Consider the following 19,766-nt stretch of genomic DNA (forward strand, 5'->3'; position numbering starts at 1 on the left):
TTTGGAGACTTTTTTTTGGAGTTTGGGATGATTTTAACTGCCGTGTCCAGGAAGCATGGAATAAAGAGTCTCCCGGTGTATCCGAAGAGAAAACAACGAGGATTCGCATGGTGTGAATGTGCAAATGAGTATTAAAGTATCTGACGTCTTGGAACACACGATTGTTTGTTTGAGCTTTTGCTCTCAGACTGTCGTTCCTTTATTGGGAGGCTGACAGCAGGCAACCTTGGAGACGCACCCATCTCGCTTGACACACGACTTCCGTGGTGTCTTGTGCAAATATCCCCCCTGAAAAGCCGTGACTGAACACAGCCACGGTGTGCAAAAGGAGATGATCTGCTCATGCCTGTCAACTTCCGACAGACACCAAACAACGACCATTCTCGTGACGTTGTGACGGAGAGCAAATAATCGACACGCGTCACATCCGATTCAATAAACTTTATCGCAACACCAAAATAGGTACAACTTACACTGTAGATTCCCTAAAGGCAGACATGAAAGAACCAAAATACAATGAAGTTATTTACATGTGACACACCCAGCATTATTTTTGCCAACTCTTAGAAGAAGATCTGCCATTTTATCCAGATTTCATGATGACCACAGACACAGTAGACAGTACTAAAGTGCTAAGTGAACAGTATGATCCGTCTCTATAAGAAAAAGCCTATGTCTCGTTGGGACTTTAAAAAAATTAGTCTTCTCACTCAAAAGCAATTTTATATGCATCCTTGAGGGCTATAAAATCAATTAAAAAAAAAAATCAATTCGAATGATTGGAAGGAATATGTATACCGTCACCTGCATACTCATGCACTCATCAAAATGTGGCATCACAGAGCTGCGATTGGTCAAAAAGACCACAGGGTACCTTTGAATAGGACATTAATTAAATCTGTGAATATGACATTAAAGATGAACTGCAGACTTTCCCAGTCGATTTATTTACATTCGTACCTTTTAATACGTTTCACAAAATCCGGTAACAAGACTGAATTCAAAGTCAAATAATAAAAAAAAAGAAAAATGTTACCCCTGGATCAGTATGAAATGCTTCCTCCAGCTTAATGTTCCTCCAAAGATCAAATGCCCCCAACAGGAAAAGAAACTAGTGACCAAAGCCATTGCAGTTCATCTTTAATAGCGTGAATTCACCTTTCGGCTTCGACACACAGCCTGAGGACTTTTTGTATAAATAATTCAGCTTTCTCAGCTGCACTGTAGTTATGAGGAAAACACATTTTTGTTAGTTATGACAAACATAGATATACGGAACAGATAAATATAGGCTTTTGTTGTGAAATAAACCGTTGCTCACTTTCAGATCACACTTGACCTTGGCTGACTTGACCTTGATAAATGAGGGCCAATGGGACTTCAAAACCTTCGTCTGTAGAGCTTCATTAAAACATGCCTTAATGTCTTGGGCGGAATGAAACAGGGTCAGTTGTTACAAAGTCAAATCATTGATAGGATTTGAACATGTAAAACTCCAAAAATCAATAACTTGTTGAGGTTGGGAAAAGGTTCAGAAAGTTGAGTTTTATATGGAAACCTCTAGTTTATCGATTCAAACTACATCCTCTAAAATCTGAGACTCACTCAACAGGTTAGGGTCACTATCTTCAGAGGCATAATTATAACGTTATCATCATTTCACAGTCCAAAATATATATGTATATATATACACATACATTTGATAAAGCAATACCCACCACATAGCAATGATATGGTGATATGAGCTGAAGCTGAAGCGTCTGTGTGTTTATCTGCACACTTGAGGATGTTGAGGCTGGGACCCACTCAGAACCAACACTGGGGTCAAAGCAGGGGACACAGAGACGTGGTTCTTCACTGGCTGGTAGCAATCACAACGTCAAGCCACAGCAAAGTGACGACAAATTACAATTCGCCATTATTGGTGGCTTCAGAGTCGGAGCTTATACACACACACGTGGTGCTGTGCACATCATATCATATTGATGTGCACAGCATCCAAAAGCTGAATACAGCATCCCACAAGTTACAAGAACATGGTAAACTAAGAGCAGCTGCTTCATCACTCGATTGAACGCTAGCCAATGGAGCAGTACGGCTCTCATTTTGACATTATTATTTGTACGTACCCTTTTTAATCCTTCTACAAAGCTCAAGGTGCCTCTGTAAAATCCCAGTGCATATGTCCTTGTTCCTTAATTTGAATTAAGTTAGTTAAAAGCATCTCGTCAGGTGGTTCTCTTTTGCAGATCCTCTCTCCAGCTCGGCGAAGCCCCGTCTTTAATAGTTTTGCAGCTCAGGAATGTTCTTGTAGAGGTCCAGTGAGTCGGGGTTGGAGAACGCTCCTCTTTGTGCCACCGCCCGTCCAGCAAGCACCTGTTTCACAGCCACCTCCACCTTCTTACCGCTGATGGTGTACTGCAGAGGGGGGAGGGAAAGGGCTGTCAATCAAGCCGGGAACTGACTTTTACAGTTGTGACCATTGTGGCAGCGTAATCTGACAGGTGTATTCATATCGGAATGATATTCATATTTCTCTTACCGGAATGTCACTGGTCTCCAGCAGCAGAGACGGGATGTGTTTGGCGGACAGAGCTTTCCTAATGGCTCCTTTTATCTTCGCCACCAACTCCGGACAGAAGGGCCGACCAGGCGCCATCTTGAGGAACAAAATAACTCGCTCTTCTCCCTCGGCATTGTACTGAGGAACGCAAAGACTGTCCGTCACTTCCTCGAACGCCTCCACTGCAAAGAGGAGAGGAACGGAAAGGATAGAGAAGAAGAAACAGAAATGCAAATTGGAGGCAAGGTGAGAAGAAGGGGAAGGGAGCGAGGGAGCGAAGGTTAGAAGAGAGGAGAGAAGAGGAAAAGATGGGAGTGTTTTAAGAGCAAATGAACAGAGGAAAAAAACGTCAACAACAGTCAACAATAAGAAGAAATTGTGCTTTTACTACATTATGTTGGCTAAACAAATAAGTGAACAAAATGGGATGGAATATCTTTTTTCTACCAACACAAAGGGGACTTTGTCTCCATCTGAAATCCTTTCATCCTTTCCTTTCACCCACACCCGGCACCTCCACCTGTAGCGTTCAAGACTCACCGATGTTGTAGATCTCTGAGCTGCCAAATCGGACTCCGTTGGGGTTCAATGTGCCGTCACTGCAGAACAAACACAAGTTCAAAATCCAAAACTCTTTTGGTTCCGTCTTTGAGAAGCTGTCTTGCCACACGTGGAGAAAAGAAAAGAAATCTACCAGCATACAGAGACAATTTCAGTTTCTAGAAGTTTGTGATTCTTTATTTCTTCATGCACATGAAATATGGAAAAGATATGTTTGACAAATTACTTGTTTTCTTTCATGAATATTTCCATTTACCCGGAAATAATTGTATCCTCTTTTGGTGTTTTTAAAAACTAGATCAGGCTTCTTTTTTTTATTTATTTTTTTACATAAAGCAATCTTACAATGTGCCATAAAGGAGCCTAAATGGTCAGGTGAGCAGGATTTGGTGGCATGCAGCAGTAAGGTTGCAGATTGCAACCAACTGAAACGTCTCCCGTGTGCCATGTGTGGAGGAGAATTATGGCGGCAGACACAAAAACACAATAACAATAATATCTAGGTCCGTCCCAGGCTACTGTAGAAACATGGCGGACCCGCTCCCCACGTAGATATAAACATCTCATTCTAAGGTAACAATAACACAACAAATAACATTTTATATTTCTGCCAATAGATCCCCCTAAATGCTTACACACTGCACCTTTAAGAACCTATGCGATAAAACCTTTTTTTTCCCCTTGAACAGTTAATAGCTGACCTTCTGCCCAGCATGACGACGCCTCCCGTCTTTGGGTTGATTTTGCAGTAATCTCCGTGAGCCCACACCCCTAGACAGAAAGAACGTGTTGATCAAAACACACATTAAAACAGCCGATGAGAAAAGAAGTCAATAATGATATTCAGTGTAAAAACGTAAAAGATGTTCCGAGTTATTTGTATGTATACAGTATGTAGGTTTGTATGTACATGAGATGTTTCTGTGCTTACCGGGATATGTGGAAAAGTACGCTTTGTCGTATTTGCTCCTGTTTTCGTCATTCCAGAAGTGTGTTGGCTGGCAGGGGATCGGTTTCAAGCAGACAAGCTCCCCGCTCTCTCCCCATACGGGCTTACCTGTCCACACACACATTTCACAAGAACAAAAAATAAAGTTAGAGCCTCCGGAAACACACACACACACACACACACACACACACACACAGACAAATACAAAATCACCTGGTAATGTATCCCACCTGATACACTTTATTGTGTGGTTTCACACAGACCTCACCTCCTCCCTTAGGAAGGTGTTAAAGGCTTAGAGAGAGACTAAAATAATAATCCCCGAACTCTTCCCACAAAACTGCCTTTAAATTATCACTCAATCCACTCTCCTTTGAGGTGGTGGAGACACGCCAGTGCAGCCTGCAGCTGGGATCGGGAGCTGGGGAACAAGGCACTAAAATCAATGAGAAAAACATACAGGGCTTTGAAGACTCACAGCAAGGTAAACATCTCTCATTTTGGTTTGGATCGTTAATGAAAAAAATATATATTTCCCTTCAGTTGATACCTGTATTTACCCGGGGAGGGTTCACTAATTACTCTAAGCACTGGCTAGCTTTGAATGAATGCCAATGCATACTGGTACATCGACATATGGAAGTAACCAAGCATCACTACATTCTTCTTCCGTTAGCTTCAGAAGCAGATGGGAAGTTTGCTCAAGGGCATGGCAGCAGTTTGTAAACTGGCGTGCGATTAATTTTTCCTCATTAACATGTTCCAGTTCCTCCTAGGATTCAAAATGGCAACTTCCTTACGTCGTCTACATGACCCCTGCACTCTGTTGGCAACGTACTGTAGAATGCGCAATAAATCTCTTAATAAGAGTTTTGGCTGAATGGAGAGAAAAAGCAACGGTATTCCATTTATAAGCACACGCACACACACACACACACACACACACACACACACACACACACACTCTCTCTCTTTCTCTTACCATCGAGGCTCCAGGCTTCCACAGCAATGCCGAGGTTTCTTGTTTGGATCTCACCCCGATACACTGGCACCGTTGGGTTCTGACCCATGAAACAGGACACTATGTCAGTGCCGCCTGAGCCGAGAGATGTGGGGGAAAAAAAACAGACACAGGGGAGATTTAGTTGGTCGATAAAACAACTCTACCGCTTTTTGGTCTCTTTTAGCCGATTGTTTTGGATTTAAAAAGGTGGTGATGGCGGTGAGGATGGTGAAACACACATTCACACCTATTTACATTACTTTTAATGTACTTAATGCCTTACAATGCATTCACCCATTCACACACTCGCGGCAGTGAGATGCCATGCAAGGCCTAACCCTCAGGAACAACTTGCGATTACAAAGCTGCGGATTGAACCACTGACCATTCAATTTAATGGAGGGAAAAAAAGGATTTCTACATGCATTATAAAGGCTGTAACCAGCAAACGTTTGGCAAATTAGGATGATTAATAACTTCAATGATGAATCCATCATCCAAAAACAGAAAACACTGACCCTTTTCGCACAAACACGGTAATTATATGTTGGCTGTGTTCTGTACCTGAGTGGCAAAAAAAAAAGATAAATTAAAGTTTAATAAAGCTGAAGTTAGAAAAAAAATCTTCTTCCAAAGAAATCAGATACAAATTGCATAGTTTGTTTATAACCTGTGGAATAAGGTACCTCCGTAAACCCAATAGAGACATTACTGAACTAAACATGTCTTAGTATTGCTATCAATCTTACATTACGACAACACAAACTGGCAGTTCCTGCTCCACCTCCATTGACCTATATAGGAGTTCTACACTGTTGCTGAACACGAACACACACACACACACACACACACACACACACACACACACACACACACACACTTCCTCTGGCGCACCATCTATTTGTCTCTTTCTACCTTCCAATCATCTACCATTTCTGACACGTTCTATTCATCTCTCTTCCAATTGTTCCAACTCTACCTCCTTGTTTCCTTTCTTCTCTGTATCATAGACTCCATCCATCCATCTTGTTTGCTTCCTCCCAACAGCGCTCTGCCCTTCTACCGCTCCTCTCTTACTTTTCTTTACACTTGTTCCCTCTTTTTGTCTCGCTCTCTCTCTGCCAGGTTCTTTATTGGGCTTTAATTGGCTCCCAGGAGGAAGTGGAACTTAAAGTGGGAAGACACGCAATTATTGTATTATTACACTCATTTTAAATAGGTGGGTTCCCACACACACACACGCGCGCGTATATTTTAAAAGGCGAAAGCCACTGCAGATTTCTTAGGAAGCCTTCCATCATCAGCTATTTAGTGTGGGTGTGTGTATTGTGTGTGCATACACAAGAGGGTAACTTGTCACACTGATCTCATGCTTCCAACAGAACTGACTACTCTGAAGAAACAGATTTTATGAACTCCCCACTTGTGTGTGTGTATGTATTTGTGTGCATGTGCTTTCATTTTTGTAGGTGAGACTACTTTGAACACCCTCTGACACAGTTTTGGGTCACACAAAGCCACCGACTGAGACAGAAAAAACAACCAGTTAACCAACGCATGGATTCATGAATTCAAAAAGGGAATTCTTAAAAGAATACACATACTCAAAGTCCCAGGAAGACTTTAAAACACACACATTCAATATCTGTGCAGACACACATGCACACGCAAAACACAGTAAACTCAACCCAGAGGAAAAAATTTAAAACGAAAGCTGAGGGGTATTCAACTTGTCCTTCTTTTACTGAGAAGAAATGCAAAGGGGAAGGGAGAAGAAAAAAAAGAAAAAAAAAGAGTAGAGGAGTGACATATGGGATGTCAGGCGGAGGTATATTAGGATGGAGGAAATCCAGCAGGGAAAGTGTTAAAGTACCCCAATGAGGCACGACGGGGGTCTGACATCCCTGCTGGCAGGATAACACACACACACACATGTGCGCACACAAACACACACACACACACACACACAGGGTGAAAAAGGCAAAGGGGGCCTAACACATATGCCACCGCGACCACCAGTCAGTCCCATATGCTGTGATAAATCCTAAGAACACACACACACACACACACACACACACACACACACACACACACACACACACACACACACACACACACACAGTGAGTGTTGAACTCGGGGGTCAAGGTTAGGTTGGTTGGCAGCCAACAGAGTTGGAGCCTGGCTGTTGCCCTTGGCGACCAGGAGGAAACTGATGGGGCAGGACCTGCTGTTCTGAAGAACATTCACACGGACACACGATCCACGCTTACACACAGATCTAGTCCCGTAATTCAAATAATTACTATTCTTAAAAAAGATAATTACAATGTGTTACAACTCAATTTTATAGTTTTGGAAATCCTGTCGATCATAATGATACATAATGATAGATAATTGTTACAAATCTGTCACTCATTTGGAGGTAAAAATTGATGTGGGTGGTAAGTGGAGTCAAATCTAAACTAGGAAATTTTGATCAACGCTTACAACTGGGAGGAAACCTCTGGTAATGAAAAGCAAAGCCAATGGGGAAGTGCCTTGAACCTATATTAATGATAGGGTCAGGGGGGGCAAAAAGAAGTCTGATTATATAGAAGTCTACAAGAACATTATAATACTTCTCTCTTGATTTAATACCTCAGTAAACATTGTAAACATGAGTTTATGGTCTCAATCGCCAGTTTCAAATCCACTTTAATACAGAATGATGGTCTTTAGAGTAAAATAGACGATTAAGCAGGATATGCTACAGGGCGTGGCTACCTTTTAACTGACTGTACCTCTCAGCGATGATGCAAAGTGAAGAGGATTGTCTGAAATCGCTGTTTTAGTTCATTATAGAGTGAAATATTGAGTATTTAATATGTAGAGAATGAGGGAATGAGGAAGGGATAAGACACATTGGGCATTACTATGGACATAACCACTTGATTTCTACAAAGGCTGTCAGCATAAGACACACAAGTACAAAGTGTGTGCAGAGACATGCTAAAACTAAATGAATAACATAGATACATAGATGTAAATACAGATTTCTGCCTTGTGGGTGACATTTCAGGGTACGCTATTGAGTACCATCCTTCTGCCTGCATAACATTGTGTGTAAGTGTGTGTTTGTGTATGTAGGCATCTGCGGCGGTATGCTTTCCCCACCAGGGTTGCCATTCACAGTGGGTGCGTGGTGCATAGCTGCCGTTAGTCCGTGACACTCCAAGCTGCGACTCAATGTGTGTGTGTGTGTGTGTGTGTGTGTGTGTGTGTGTGTGTGTCCATAATACGTCCGTCACCCAGGCTGTGCTAAATATTAAACATTTCAGGACTCACAGAGACGGATAGCATTCTACTGTCCTGTCAACATAACAATGGACCTGTGTTTGTGTGAGTGGAGGCGCTGTGGGTGGTGAGGAAAACGTACACTTCTATGCAATTTATTTTGTTCCAATTGCCTTTGTGTCCGTCAGTCCATTTTGTGTCACAAATGCTTTGCTGCTCTATGTGTGTGTGTGTGTGTGTGTAGCTGCAATTGTTAATGGAGTACACACTAATAGAATTTGGAAAAGCTGCTGCTATTTCCCCCCCCCCCCCCCCATTTATCTAGATCCTTAGAAAAGAATGTGTCCCTGCAGAGTGTGTATCAGTAACCTGAGATGGAGCCCAGCAGCACGTTGCTCTTGATGCAGCGGTAGACGTAGTCGTAGCTCTGAGGTTTGAGAGGAGATCCAGTAGAAAGGATGGTGTGGAGAGACTGGAGGTTGTGCGTTTCCACTGGGGAGAAGGAGATAGGGCAAAAAGATGAATACAAAAAATAGTACAATTGACTGCATATTAGAAAACATCTTGGGAACATTTTGAGCATCAAATATTGAAAATTGTCAAGTACATTGTCAGTTGGCGTTTTTTAATTCAGTTTTTTTTTTTAAATAAAAAAAATCCACACACAATTTCAACCTGTGCACAGCTGTGGCTCCATGCACCCCTCCTGTTGTGTTCAAGCAGTTTGACACCCTGATGTGACACAGCACACAAGCTTGCATGGAATACCACACATACACACACCTTTAGTGCACTCTGTCACACACATATGCCCAATCCACAAGCCAATAGCACCCTGCAAACTAATAAGCTTCCAGCCACCGACACTCACACCATAAAAACACAAACCGATACACATACACACACACACACACACACACTCAGACACAGTGGGAACTCTTGCTACCCCCCATCATGCCTCCAGGTGTCCGGTCCAAATGTCAGCCCAGGGAAAAGGGCCCCTCCGCTGGGGCAGCTAGTGAAGAAGCTCCCCCTACCCTTCCGAGCCCACTGGAGGCAGACACACACACACACACACACACATACACACACACACACACACACACACGCTCTGCCATGCCCTCTTTCTCTAATAAGCATCCAAACACACACACACACACACACACTGCCAAATGGATCAAGTGGCTGGCTGACTGAAGGGGATGTAGCAGAGAGAGAGACAGAGACACATTTTGTTTTCCGTGCCTTCCTGTTTAGCCATAAAATTGGGAATGTGTGTGGTTCATTTACAAGTCGCAGACAGACAGACACACAAAGCAGGCGCCATGAATAAAGATTTGTGGTGATTATAACAGCGCACTGGGATCTGAGACACACAGCAACATTGGTTGTAAGTGCTAATTTAGGAGAGGAGAGGAGAGGAGATGTTGGGAAGGATAGAGATTGTAGAAAGTAAGGAATTGTAAAGACTGTAAGTGGGAAACAGTAAAGCCTTTTGTATTAGTTATAAGTGGTAATTTACATGAAGAAGAGAAGAACAGGAGGATAATTTGAGAGTTTAGATGAAGGGATGACAAAGAACACACAAAGAAGGTGAGAAAGGGAGGAGCAAAAGGTTTGATGAATAATTATGTAAACCAAATGCCAGCTTATGTAATTCAATATAAGTGGTATATCTTTGTCTTTCACCCACAAAAAGAGTTGCATTGTCATTAGGTCAACCAGGTATAAAAGTTGAAATATCATCACAATTTACACCAAATTGAGGACTGGAGCCTAACAATCATTAAAAATAAACACCTTGTGCTTTGTTCTATTACAATACCCTGTGTACCTTTGCAAAAGAGCATAGCAACGCAGCAATAATGTTAGTGTGCATTCTCAAAAGGGACAGAAACAGTGAAGAGAGAACAGCCCGTATGAAGGTTAGCAGGGAGGCTAATAAGCACCGACACAACTCTGATTATGTGCGGAGATCTGGTTCTCTCTCTGGAGAGCAGTGACACTAAAAACAATTAGTTGGTCATATCCATGACTCGTATGAATTATCACAACAGCACTTTTATTCATTCAATTCAGTGTCAAACACCAGAACACAGGGCAAACTGTTGATTTATGCAGTAAATGGCAAAAAGGACATTTAGAGTCAAACAGCACTATTATAATGATTATTGTGTCCATCTGCTCTTGTTGTGTGTTTATGTGTGTGTGTGTGTGTGTGTGCGTGCGTGTTTTCTGCTTGTTTCTGCTTGTTATCTGTGTGCGTCCATGCGTGTCTCTGGATGTCCGTGTGTAGGTGTGTACACGTGTGTGTCCAGGACCACAACTCACCGGGTTTCAGGTTCCTCTCCTGCAGCACAGACAGCCACTTGGCCCCGGTGCCTAAGATAGTGATGCTGCAGAAGAGAAGAAGATGGACAAAGTCAGAAGATTATTTTTTTCCAAGCATATCAATATGAAGTGACGCATCCTTTAAAAAAAAAAAAAAAAAAAAAAACTGTTCATTATTTTGGGAAAAAAGATAATTTGTGTCAGAGTTGCCAACAATGACAGCCATTGCAAAAGCCCTCCTACATGCTTGTGATATATTCTGCATTGTGACAGCAGAAACCTTTTAACAGCCGAACCAAATTAGCAAACATTATGAATCATCCTCTAGGGTGGCAAGAATATTATTGGATGGACAGGCTGGAAAATACAGGTGGAACATCATGTCACCTGGCTCTAACACACGGCTTGTGGCATAAGATGTGATGTCACATTAGAGCCTGCTCCATTTTTGATGAATAGCATCTGCAGTCAAATGTAAGATTTTAATAAAACATAAATGAACATGAGATTTTAGTAAGGTTGACAATATCAAAAGGTTGTATTGTAGAGTTGGGTGGTCTGAGCGAGCTGGGACAGCAACCTGCCTGTATTGGCAGAGTAATAGTGAGAAGGTAGAGTGTTATAAAAGGGTTTATACACTTGCATAAATATGATTGGATGGTTACTGGTGGGAAAGCATGGAATGACCTGAAGCAAGCATGACATCAATGCTCAGCCTGAACTGACTATGCTCCATTTGTTGCCCTGAATCTGTGCAGGGCATAATTCCAATGTCTGTGTGCTGAATGTGAAAAATATATTTTTTTTAAAAGAAGGAAAAAAAAAAAAAAAGGCCAACAGTTGAACAGCGTTGTCCTTTAATCCCATCTGCTCCAGTGGAGCTGCTCAGTCGCTGGGTTGTATACTGGGAAGCTCCCAGGAGAAGAGAGTGTGTCACTGTGCAAATGAAAAGCAAGGTGATGCTGAAACAGAGCTTGTGTGCTCAGTCAAGCCTTCATGGATAGATAAGAAAAAAAGAAAGAAAAACAACTGATTGGGAATTGACTTTCAACTGAACAAACAGTCAAAACACAATAATGGTCAGTGTAGCATAAGAGGACAAAATGTCTTCTTTGTAAATGTTCTACAAGGGATTAGTTCAGAGGAGACCGTATCGACAGGATGTTTGCGCACAACAACCCTCGAATGCAATGATGTTGGACGGCTGCTTTCTTCTGGGTGAAAGGAAGTCATCCTGACAGCTGACAACAGTTGGACAACGTCTGGAAAGCAAGAAGTGACAAAACGTCACTTCGGTGTTCCCCTGCAGTTTTAATTGTAAAACAAAAAGGGCCTTTTAAAGTCGGCCTGCGTCAATGGCTGATGTTTCTGTCTCCGTCTGCATCTTCTTGTCTTCTCAAGTTATTTTTGTTGACATCGAATCAATCAAACCCGCCTCTTGTCACTACGGTAACCATGTCCGTCTATCAAAAAAGATTTTTTTTTACAGAAAGAAAAAGAATCGGTTCTCTGGGAGACAAAACGACGGTCGTCTGTTGCCCGGCTGGTCAATAACCAGGAATTGGTTTGCGCTGAAGAGATGCGATTTGTTCTCGCATGTTCGAATCGACTCGTGTTAATAGAGTTGTTGAGAGGGTGAAGGAAGGAGCGCAGGGTTAGATCAGGTGAAATGTTCACAGAAGTAATATCTCAAAAGGGAATGATTTGAATGATATGTGCACTGGCCAAATGCATGTGCACACACGCCTCCTCCATGCTGCCTCCTCATGCCTCACCCTTTGTGCCTGCTTAAATGTCATATCTTGAAATCATAAACTATGTGAGATCTAATCTGATTCACTGAGAATCCAAATCTCGATGTATTAAAAGACTGTTAATGGACACTGTGGACTAACCAGACACGAATGCCATGAATGGCTAAATCTAGCAAATAAGATGTGACAAATTAAGGTACTTTATCACATTGATGGAAAGATTATAAAAAACCCTTGAAACTGTACCACTCATTGATTTCCAGCATTGTCCACAATGGCCTTATACACCATGAGATATTAAAGGGATGGACTCTGTGGAATGAAAATATTTAAGGGGATGACAAATCTCTCACGATTATATCATCATATTGCCTACCCTTTTATCTAGGAGGGTTCAAACTGTTTGAATATTACAACATACTGCAGAGCTGCTTTACTTATCCTTCATTATATATATATATATATATATATATATATATATATATATACACACACACACACAAAATAATATATATATATATATATAAAATAATATATATACATACATATAAAATATATAAATATATACATATAAAATTATATATATATATATATATATATATATATATATATATATATAAATAACAAGTAAGGGAAATTATATTGTACTGTGTACAGTAAACACATTTTTATTTAAGACAGTATACACACACACGGTATGTGTATATTTCGTAAAGGCTGTATAAATATGGTCTACTCCTGTTCTTACAGCCATCAGATAAGGCAGATGACACACATACACAAAAAAAATAAAACATGTATCATCTGTACAGTCCATCTCCGTTCAATCCATCAGTTCTGACCCCCCCCCCCCCCCCCCCCCCCATCTTCCATCTGGAGTTGTTTCATTTGGAAAGGGTCAAAGGGTCAGCCTATTCTGATTGGAGGCAGGTGGCCAGGTGTGGCTGCTAATTGGGTGTTTAGGATGGAGGGTGGATGGAGTAGCTGCGAGTCTCCGTTTGTGAACGTCTGCCTGTGTTAATGCACGAGTGTCTGTTTCACGGGAGACATGTTGCTGGAAGCTACTGAGCCAATAAGAGACACTTGAAGCCAATCAGACACGAGGGCGCCTCGGAGCCGCCGCAGCAGCGTTAATGTGTCTCTCTGCGCGTGTGCATGTTTTCTAAACTACTCTCGCACTTATCCTCCACCCTGGAAAGTATTGTAATATAAAAATGGACCTTCGCTCTCCTCTCAAGTGTCAGGAGCCACGAGGAACAATTTGAAACCACCGTGTGATGGCGTAACTGTTCGCCGATTTGCAAATGTAAATTATGCAAATTAAGCTTCTCTTCGGGTTGTTAACTGTGAGCATGAATGCTAATAAACTCAAACTCGGTATTAAAAGTGTGAAGCGCTACATGTTCTTTTTTAAATTATTAATAAATAACAAATTCACTGCCGTTTATACAAGAGGACTTCAGTATGATAGACGGCCTCCTTATCCGGTCAACACTATTTGTAGGGTTTTCAAATTACACCTATTTCTTATGACCTCTTCCACTCACAAACAGGACGCCGGTACTGAGCCCCCCTCCAGGAATGCAATTTCATCTCTATGAGTTACTGAAAATAAAAATGACTTTTCCATCAACACTTCCAGCCTTCTGTGATCCAGTACTGTGGAGCTCTTTCCGTTTTGTCCTATAAAGCGTTCTCCTTTTGTGCTACAATCTAACCCGGTGGCAGCCAATCACAAAGGCAGAGCAGAAGATGGATGCAGAAATGTTTCTGTTTTAACGGTAAATCGATATGCTGCATGTAGCACTTTAAAAAAAAAAAAAAATTTAAAAAAAAAGTCTGGATGTAGTTTAGTTTGTGAATAAATACTCTTTGTAAAAGCCTTGATGAAGAGTTGAGTCCACATTACAACATTCAGACGCAGCGAGAAGACGAGAGGTTATTTTAAAAAGACTATGCCCACATTTCTAAAACTGTAACTGAGCAGGCGAGATGCAATCTGCTAAACCCATATCTGTAGTCATCTCCTCCAACGAGGATAACTGGGAATATTGCGTTGGCAAGGGACAACATTTCTATAGTTGGTGCAAAAGTACAGCAGGGATCTTTTTTTCTGACATCTCAGCTCAACACACAATGGACAAAAGTTGGGAGAGACAAGAAGATCCTCGGAGAAAAAACAGAGAAGCCTCCAAAGTCCTGTTAATACATGGAACCTGTCACAGGTATAAATGTTGTAACCTTTTGCTGCTTTAGTTTTCACTACGGCCCCCTCAATAAATCTCTCTCTCCGACGTGACACAGGGGAAGTTGTGAGATTACTTGTGAAGATCGCGGCCTCTTGTCTATATAATATATTAAGTGGCAATGACATCGACGTTACTGGTAAAAACATGAAGTATGACATCTTGTTTCATACATGTTATGACTTATTGTCTCTAAATAAATAAAAGGTATATCTGTAAATAACATTGTACATAAAGAACCTCTCAAGTGGCTCACATTGGTTAGTCCCTCTCAAGCAGATGTTGCGAAGCACAGAAAACTACTGCAGAACTAACAATAAAAACAAGTCTTTTGGGACTCTCCCCATGCTCGAGCCTCCCCTCACCTTTCCCTCGTTCCCTTTTCTCAAAAGGCAGCCGATCTGTAATAATCCATTATAGCAAACAGAACGTTTTGTTGTGCAAAATTACAGTACCTCTCCTTTCTCATAATTGAAAGTGCAATCTTTCAAAAACAATCTATAAAAGATTTAAAACTGGGAAATGTCAATTGTTAAGCGTGATGCAGCAGCAAAAGAAGTTATTGCAATTCCACAACTAACCAACAAAAGCTACATTTGCAGAGGAGGCCTCAATGTGAGTTTAGGACTCTCCAAGGCTCTCCAACGGATTTAGTTCAGATTAAAAAAAATGTCCCGACATCAATTCAAAAGATGAGGGTGGAAAAAAGTGTCACGTCAGCCTCTCCCGGAGGGTTTTCCGGCGTAGCGTTAGGATCTGGAAAATGTGTCGGAGGTGGCAACATCAGCACTTAATTGGTTCAAAAATCTTCACACCGTTTAACGGGTTCGATGTGTTCCGTCACACTGACAGCCCCACGGTGAATTCCTCTAAGTGGATAATATTGCCAACGCTATTATAACCTTGTTCACTTTATTTTCCTCGTTTGAATTATTTCTGGGCAAACAATCCTCGAGGTTGAAAGAAAAAAAAAAGTATAACGTTTACTGTCTGTCAGCAAAAAAAGTCAATCCAAACAATACTGTTGGTGTTAATGAACCATACCGCATGTGCAGCAGCACAATCCTACTCAAATAGTTATTTTACCAGGGTTCCAATCATCATATGAAGATCCTAATATGTTGATAATTCACATCGCTGGTAAAGTTGTGTGATCTCCAAACAGATCGTGCTCTGAGTTTCTGCAGTGGAAGTACTTTCAGGCTCTAGAATTCCCACTACTCCCCATCTGTGTCATTCATTTCTCCCCATAACTCGCTTCCTAGCTGAAGGCAATATGCCATCCGGGCTGCACTAAAGACGTGTCTGAGGCATCACTGCCCTAAAACGGCCTCTCACTTCTGCTGACCGCAGTGCATTGTTTTCATTCGTTAACCACCGGCTGACCGAGTTGCTCTCGTGGCAAGGTTGCTCAAAGCACATCCGTTTCAGTTTTATAGCCGCCATTAGGGGCGAGAGATTTCCTGAAATGATATTTGTAAAATGACACATTTCTTTGCAGATGACACACATTTATTTCGTTACAGGAATGTTAAAAAAAATATATCCATAACATTTATCTCGTCAGTCCTTTGTATTAAATTGTGCCACCTTAAAAAGACAGAGTTCTCTTCTCCCTGCTACTTTTTTGGTCGTGGAATATGTCTACAATAAATTGGTTAAGTGTATATTTTGCATGAAATTTTGCTAAAGAAATTAACAATATGAATGGAATAAATATAATGCAACATAAGGACTTAATCTAAAATAAATAATTAAGGAAAATAATTTCTCGGGGCACAGCTCTAAAAACGTATCATTACACCGTCCACAGAAGTAAACAATGGAAGACGTTTAAATTTTAACCAATTAAGGGCTTGCCTGCAAACATACACACTCACACAATATTTCCGTTAACCCCTTTGCCACTGCAGCATCCAAAAGACATTAGAAGATCAACACTGTGTTTAGCATCTGCTGCTTACGGTGGTGAAAGTGGTGGAGGGTTATAGTTATGGTGGGAGCCATCTCTGGACTCGATGGTAAACTTTAGCTTTCAGCCGTCTCGGCTGCCGTGTAGTCTGACCCGGGTCATCCAAATTCACAGCGCCGCCATCAATCTCAATAACGACACGCTCAAGACACGGCCGACCTGCTGACTTCAGGTAGCCTGTTCAGCCACATAAGTGCAATTTCAGGGTGAAAGAGAGGCAGCTGTGCTAATCAATAAGAAAGTTGGAAAGTGAGAACTTTCAAAGTTATGTGAAACTGCTTCTAGAATTACATTTTCTCCAAATCGTAAAAAGGAGAGTAAAACATGGCGGCATGACGTTTGAAAATCCCGTTCTTATTTTCCATTGGGTTCATTTCCAACTATACACCAAATAATAACCGTACTTATCGAAAACAAAGATATTATCTTCTTTGTTTATACACCGTCTCCCCTCTTCACTTTATGTTTCTGTTTTCTTTACAACAAAGACATCCTTTTCCCCTCTTCTCTTCTCTCACTTTAACAACAAGTAATAAATTAGTCGGTAAACAATGAATGTTTATTGTATGATCGGTTGCCCCCGAGGGTCTACGTTCTCGATGCACATTATAAACAGCCAAAATCTTTATTCATAGGTCTACTCTTGTGTGCGTATGTGCACAAGTTGCCAATTAGGCAAACACATAATCAATTCTGTGGTTGAAAACAAAACCTCCAAGGAAAACCTTACCCTTTGCCCGTGCTCTTTCTCACTCTCTGTGCATCCACTTCCCTCTTTCTCCTTTGATTGTCTGGTTTTTGTCTGTACATTCTAGGTCCACGTCTCTGCTCTTCATTCCACAAAATATTGTATTAAAAAAAAAAGGGAAAACCCGCCTTGCTTGGTTGTATGTCAGTTGCACTATTTGTGTTGAAAATGCAATGTAGGTAAGGCTGCACTGCATTCAGTTGAGATGTGTGTGTTTTTCAGATGTTTCATAAACAATTATCACCTAAATAGTAATATAAATGGATGCTTCATGACCAAAGTCGGTTTTTTAAAAGGGCAATTTAAATAAAATAAACAAATCTTCCAAGAGAAAGCAAAAAACAGTCATTGTCTGTCTGTCTTGTCATCCTCACCTGTGCGTGTGTGTGTGTGTGTGTGTGTGTGTGTGTATGTATGTGTGTATGTGTGTGTGGCTAACTTACCCCAGCTGGTCTGTGAGGTTCCATAGTACATTGGGCGTGGGCATTAGTGGAGAACCGTCATACAAAACTACAGAGGCTCCCACTGCCAGAGCAGACACCAGCCAGTTCCACATCATCCAGCCGGTCTAAGGTGAACACACACACACACACACACACACACACACACACACACACACACAGGTCAGTTTATTTGGCATAAACACTCCTTTCTCATCAACATGGATAAATGGGTAGCAAAATTGAAAACTCATGCAGACTGCGAGTTATGTATCTGTGGTTCATATCACTGTGATTCTCTTTTTTTCTGCATGCTGAGCTACTGCTTTGGCATCATCCCCGATACTTTTGCATATTGATTGTAATGTTAGCTCTCCAGACAATTGTTTGCGGAGCAAATAGAGTATACACTGTACGAGGCACTTGTTAGAGAAACGATCAGTCAGTTAACCAATAAACCGATTGACAAAAAATTAAGAAAGAATTCTGTTAAATCGATGAATCATTGAGGTCATGTATCAAGGGAAAATGCCAAATATTTCCTGGATCGCGCTTCTGAAATGTGCAGACTTGCTTAAAAATCTAATGCTGGTAGAGATGGAGCGATTGATCCACTGCCGATCAAAACCGGCAAGTCGATCTCACATAAAAGAATGTCCCTCTGTGTTTATCATCAAAAAAGGAGCAAGAATCTTCTAGGAACGACTAAAAGTGATGCACAGCTCTGATATTTGGCACTCAATGCAGCTCATCAGACAATATCTGTTAGTATGTGTGTGTGTGTGTGTGTGTGAGTGTGTGTGTGTGTGTGTGTGTGAGTGTCAAAGCTCATGATTAAAAACACTCCACAAAACATTCTATCTCTGCTGGTAACTGAGTTGAAGCAAGAAGAGAGCGGTAGAAATCGCCCCCAGATCTTAAACATTTATGGTACCATGAGCACGTCATGTTTATTGTGAAAAGAGTGCGGACCTACCGTGGTGTAGTAAATGATGATATCACTGCTGGTCATATTGCCATGGAGAATGTGTTCTTTCAAGTGTTGGATGAGCGTGCCCTACAGAAGCCAACAGACAAAGTGAGAAAGGGATCATTTCAGGTTATTGTTCATACATTAATTCATGACTTTGACATTTGATGAGTGCTACCAGTGTCTGGATAGTTAATCAACAAAAGGTAGCAAAGGTAACAGTGCTGATATGTTACACATACATTTGATGCACACAATGCCAAAGACATCTGCTTATTAGATAGATAGATAGATAGATAGATAGATAGATAGATAGATAGATAGATAGATAGATAGATAGATAGATAGATAGATAGATAGATAGATAGATAGATAGATAGATACTTTATTCATCCCCCGAGGGAAATTTGTTTGAAATTAGAGGCTGTGATTAAAATACGATATGATTAAATTATAAATCAACTACTTATTAAACTATATCAACTACTGCAGTTCCTATTTCCTGCTTGTCAAGAACGATTCATCGCTGGTTGACTGCAGGGAAGCGAAGGAGAGTTGTGCCGTTAATATACCCAGCATCCAACAGCAGTCAATGAGCCACAACCTTTAGAGGCTTGCTGCGGACGACACGCTCCACCAAGTGGGCAGAGCCCTGAAGCCCCGCCCCCGCTGCTGTCGCTTGTTTATTGGTATTGAACATGTTGCGTGTCCAAATTGCACCGACTGTAAACTGCATGTCCTCGGGTCCCCAGCAATACACACACCAAGTGTGAAGTAGACCACATGATCGGTTCTCGAGAAACACAAAGCGCACACACACACACACACAAACACACACACACAGACAGACAGACAGACCTTGATTTTTGGAAAGATAATACTCCTACAGCACCACCTATTAGCCAAATGGGGCCAAGGTTGTCATGGTCACTCAGACATCATATCTACATGTCCA

General features: G+C 41.4%; 1 protein-coding gene across 1 annotated transcript in view; it reads right to left on the reverse strand.

Annotated features, from left to right (window-relative positions):
* Nucleotides 1-426: 426 nt before the first annotated feature.
* The window catches only part of aacs (acetoacetyl-CoA synthetase), a 31,550-nt gene continuing 12,210 nt past the window's right edge, over nucleotides 427-19,766 (reverse strand). The window contains exons 9-18 of the mRNA XM_034541472.1: nucleotides 18,818-18,898; nucleotides 17,845-17,969; nucleotides 10,682-10,746; nucleotides 8,720-8,842; nucleotides 5,056-5,169; nucleotides 4,056-4,181; nucleotides 3,826-3,895; nucleotides 3,104-3,162; nucleotides 2,543-2,745; nucleotides 427-2,418 (exon numbers count right to left, since the gene is read on the reverse strand). Coding sequence (XP_034397363.1) covers nucleotides 2,281-2,418; nucleotides 2,543-2,745; nucleotides 3,104-3,162; nucleotides 3,826-3,895; nucleotides 4,056-4,181; nucleotides 5,056-5,169; nucleotides 8,720-8,842; nucleotides 10,682-10,746; nucleotides 17,845-17,969; nucleotides 18,818-18,898 — 1,104 coding nt within the window. The 3' untranslated portion in view covers nucleotides 427-2,280. The remainder of the gene's footprint in view (nucleotides 2,419-2,542; nucleotides 2,746-3,103; nucleotides 3,163-3,825; nucleotides 3,896-4,055; nucleotides 4,182-5,055; nucleotides 5,170-8,719; nucleotides 8,843-10,681; nucleotides 10,747-17,844; nucleotides 17,970-18,817; nucleotides 18,899-19,766) is intronic.

This window comes from Cyclopterus lumpus, chromosome 9 (genome assembly GCF_009769545.1).
Source record: "Cyclopterus lumpus isolate fCycLum1 chromosome 9, fCycLum1.pri, whole genome shotgun sequence".
In the NCBI taxonomy this organism is placed as follows: domain Eukaryota; kingdom Metazoa; phylum Chordata; class Actinopteri; order Perciformes; family Cyclopteridae; genus Cyclopterus; species Cyclopterus lumpus.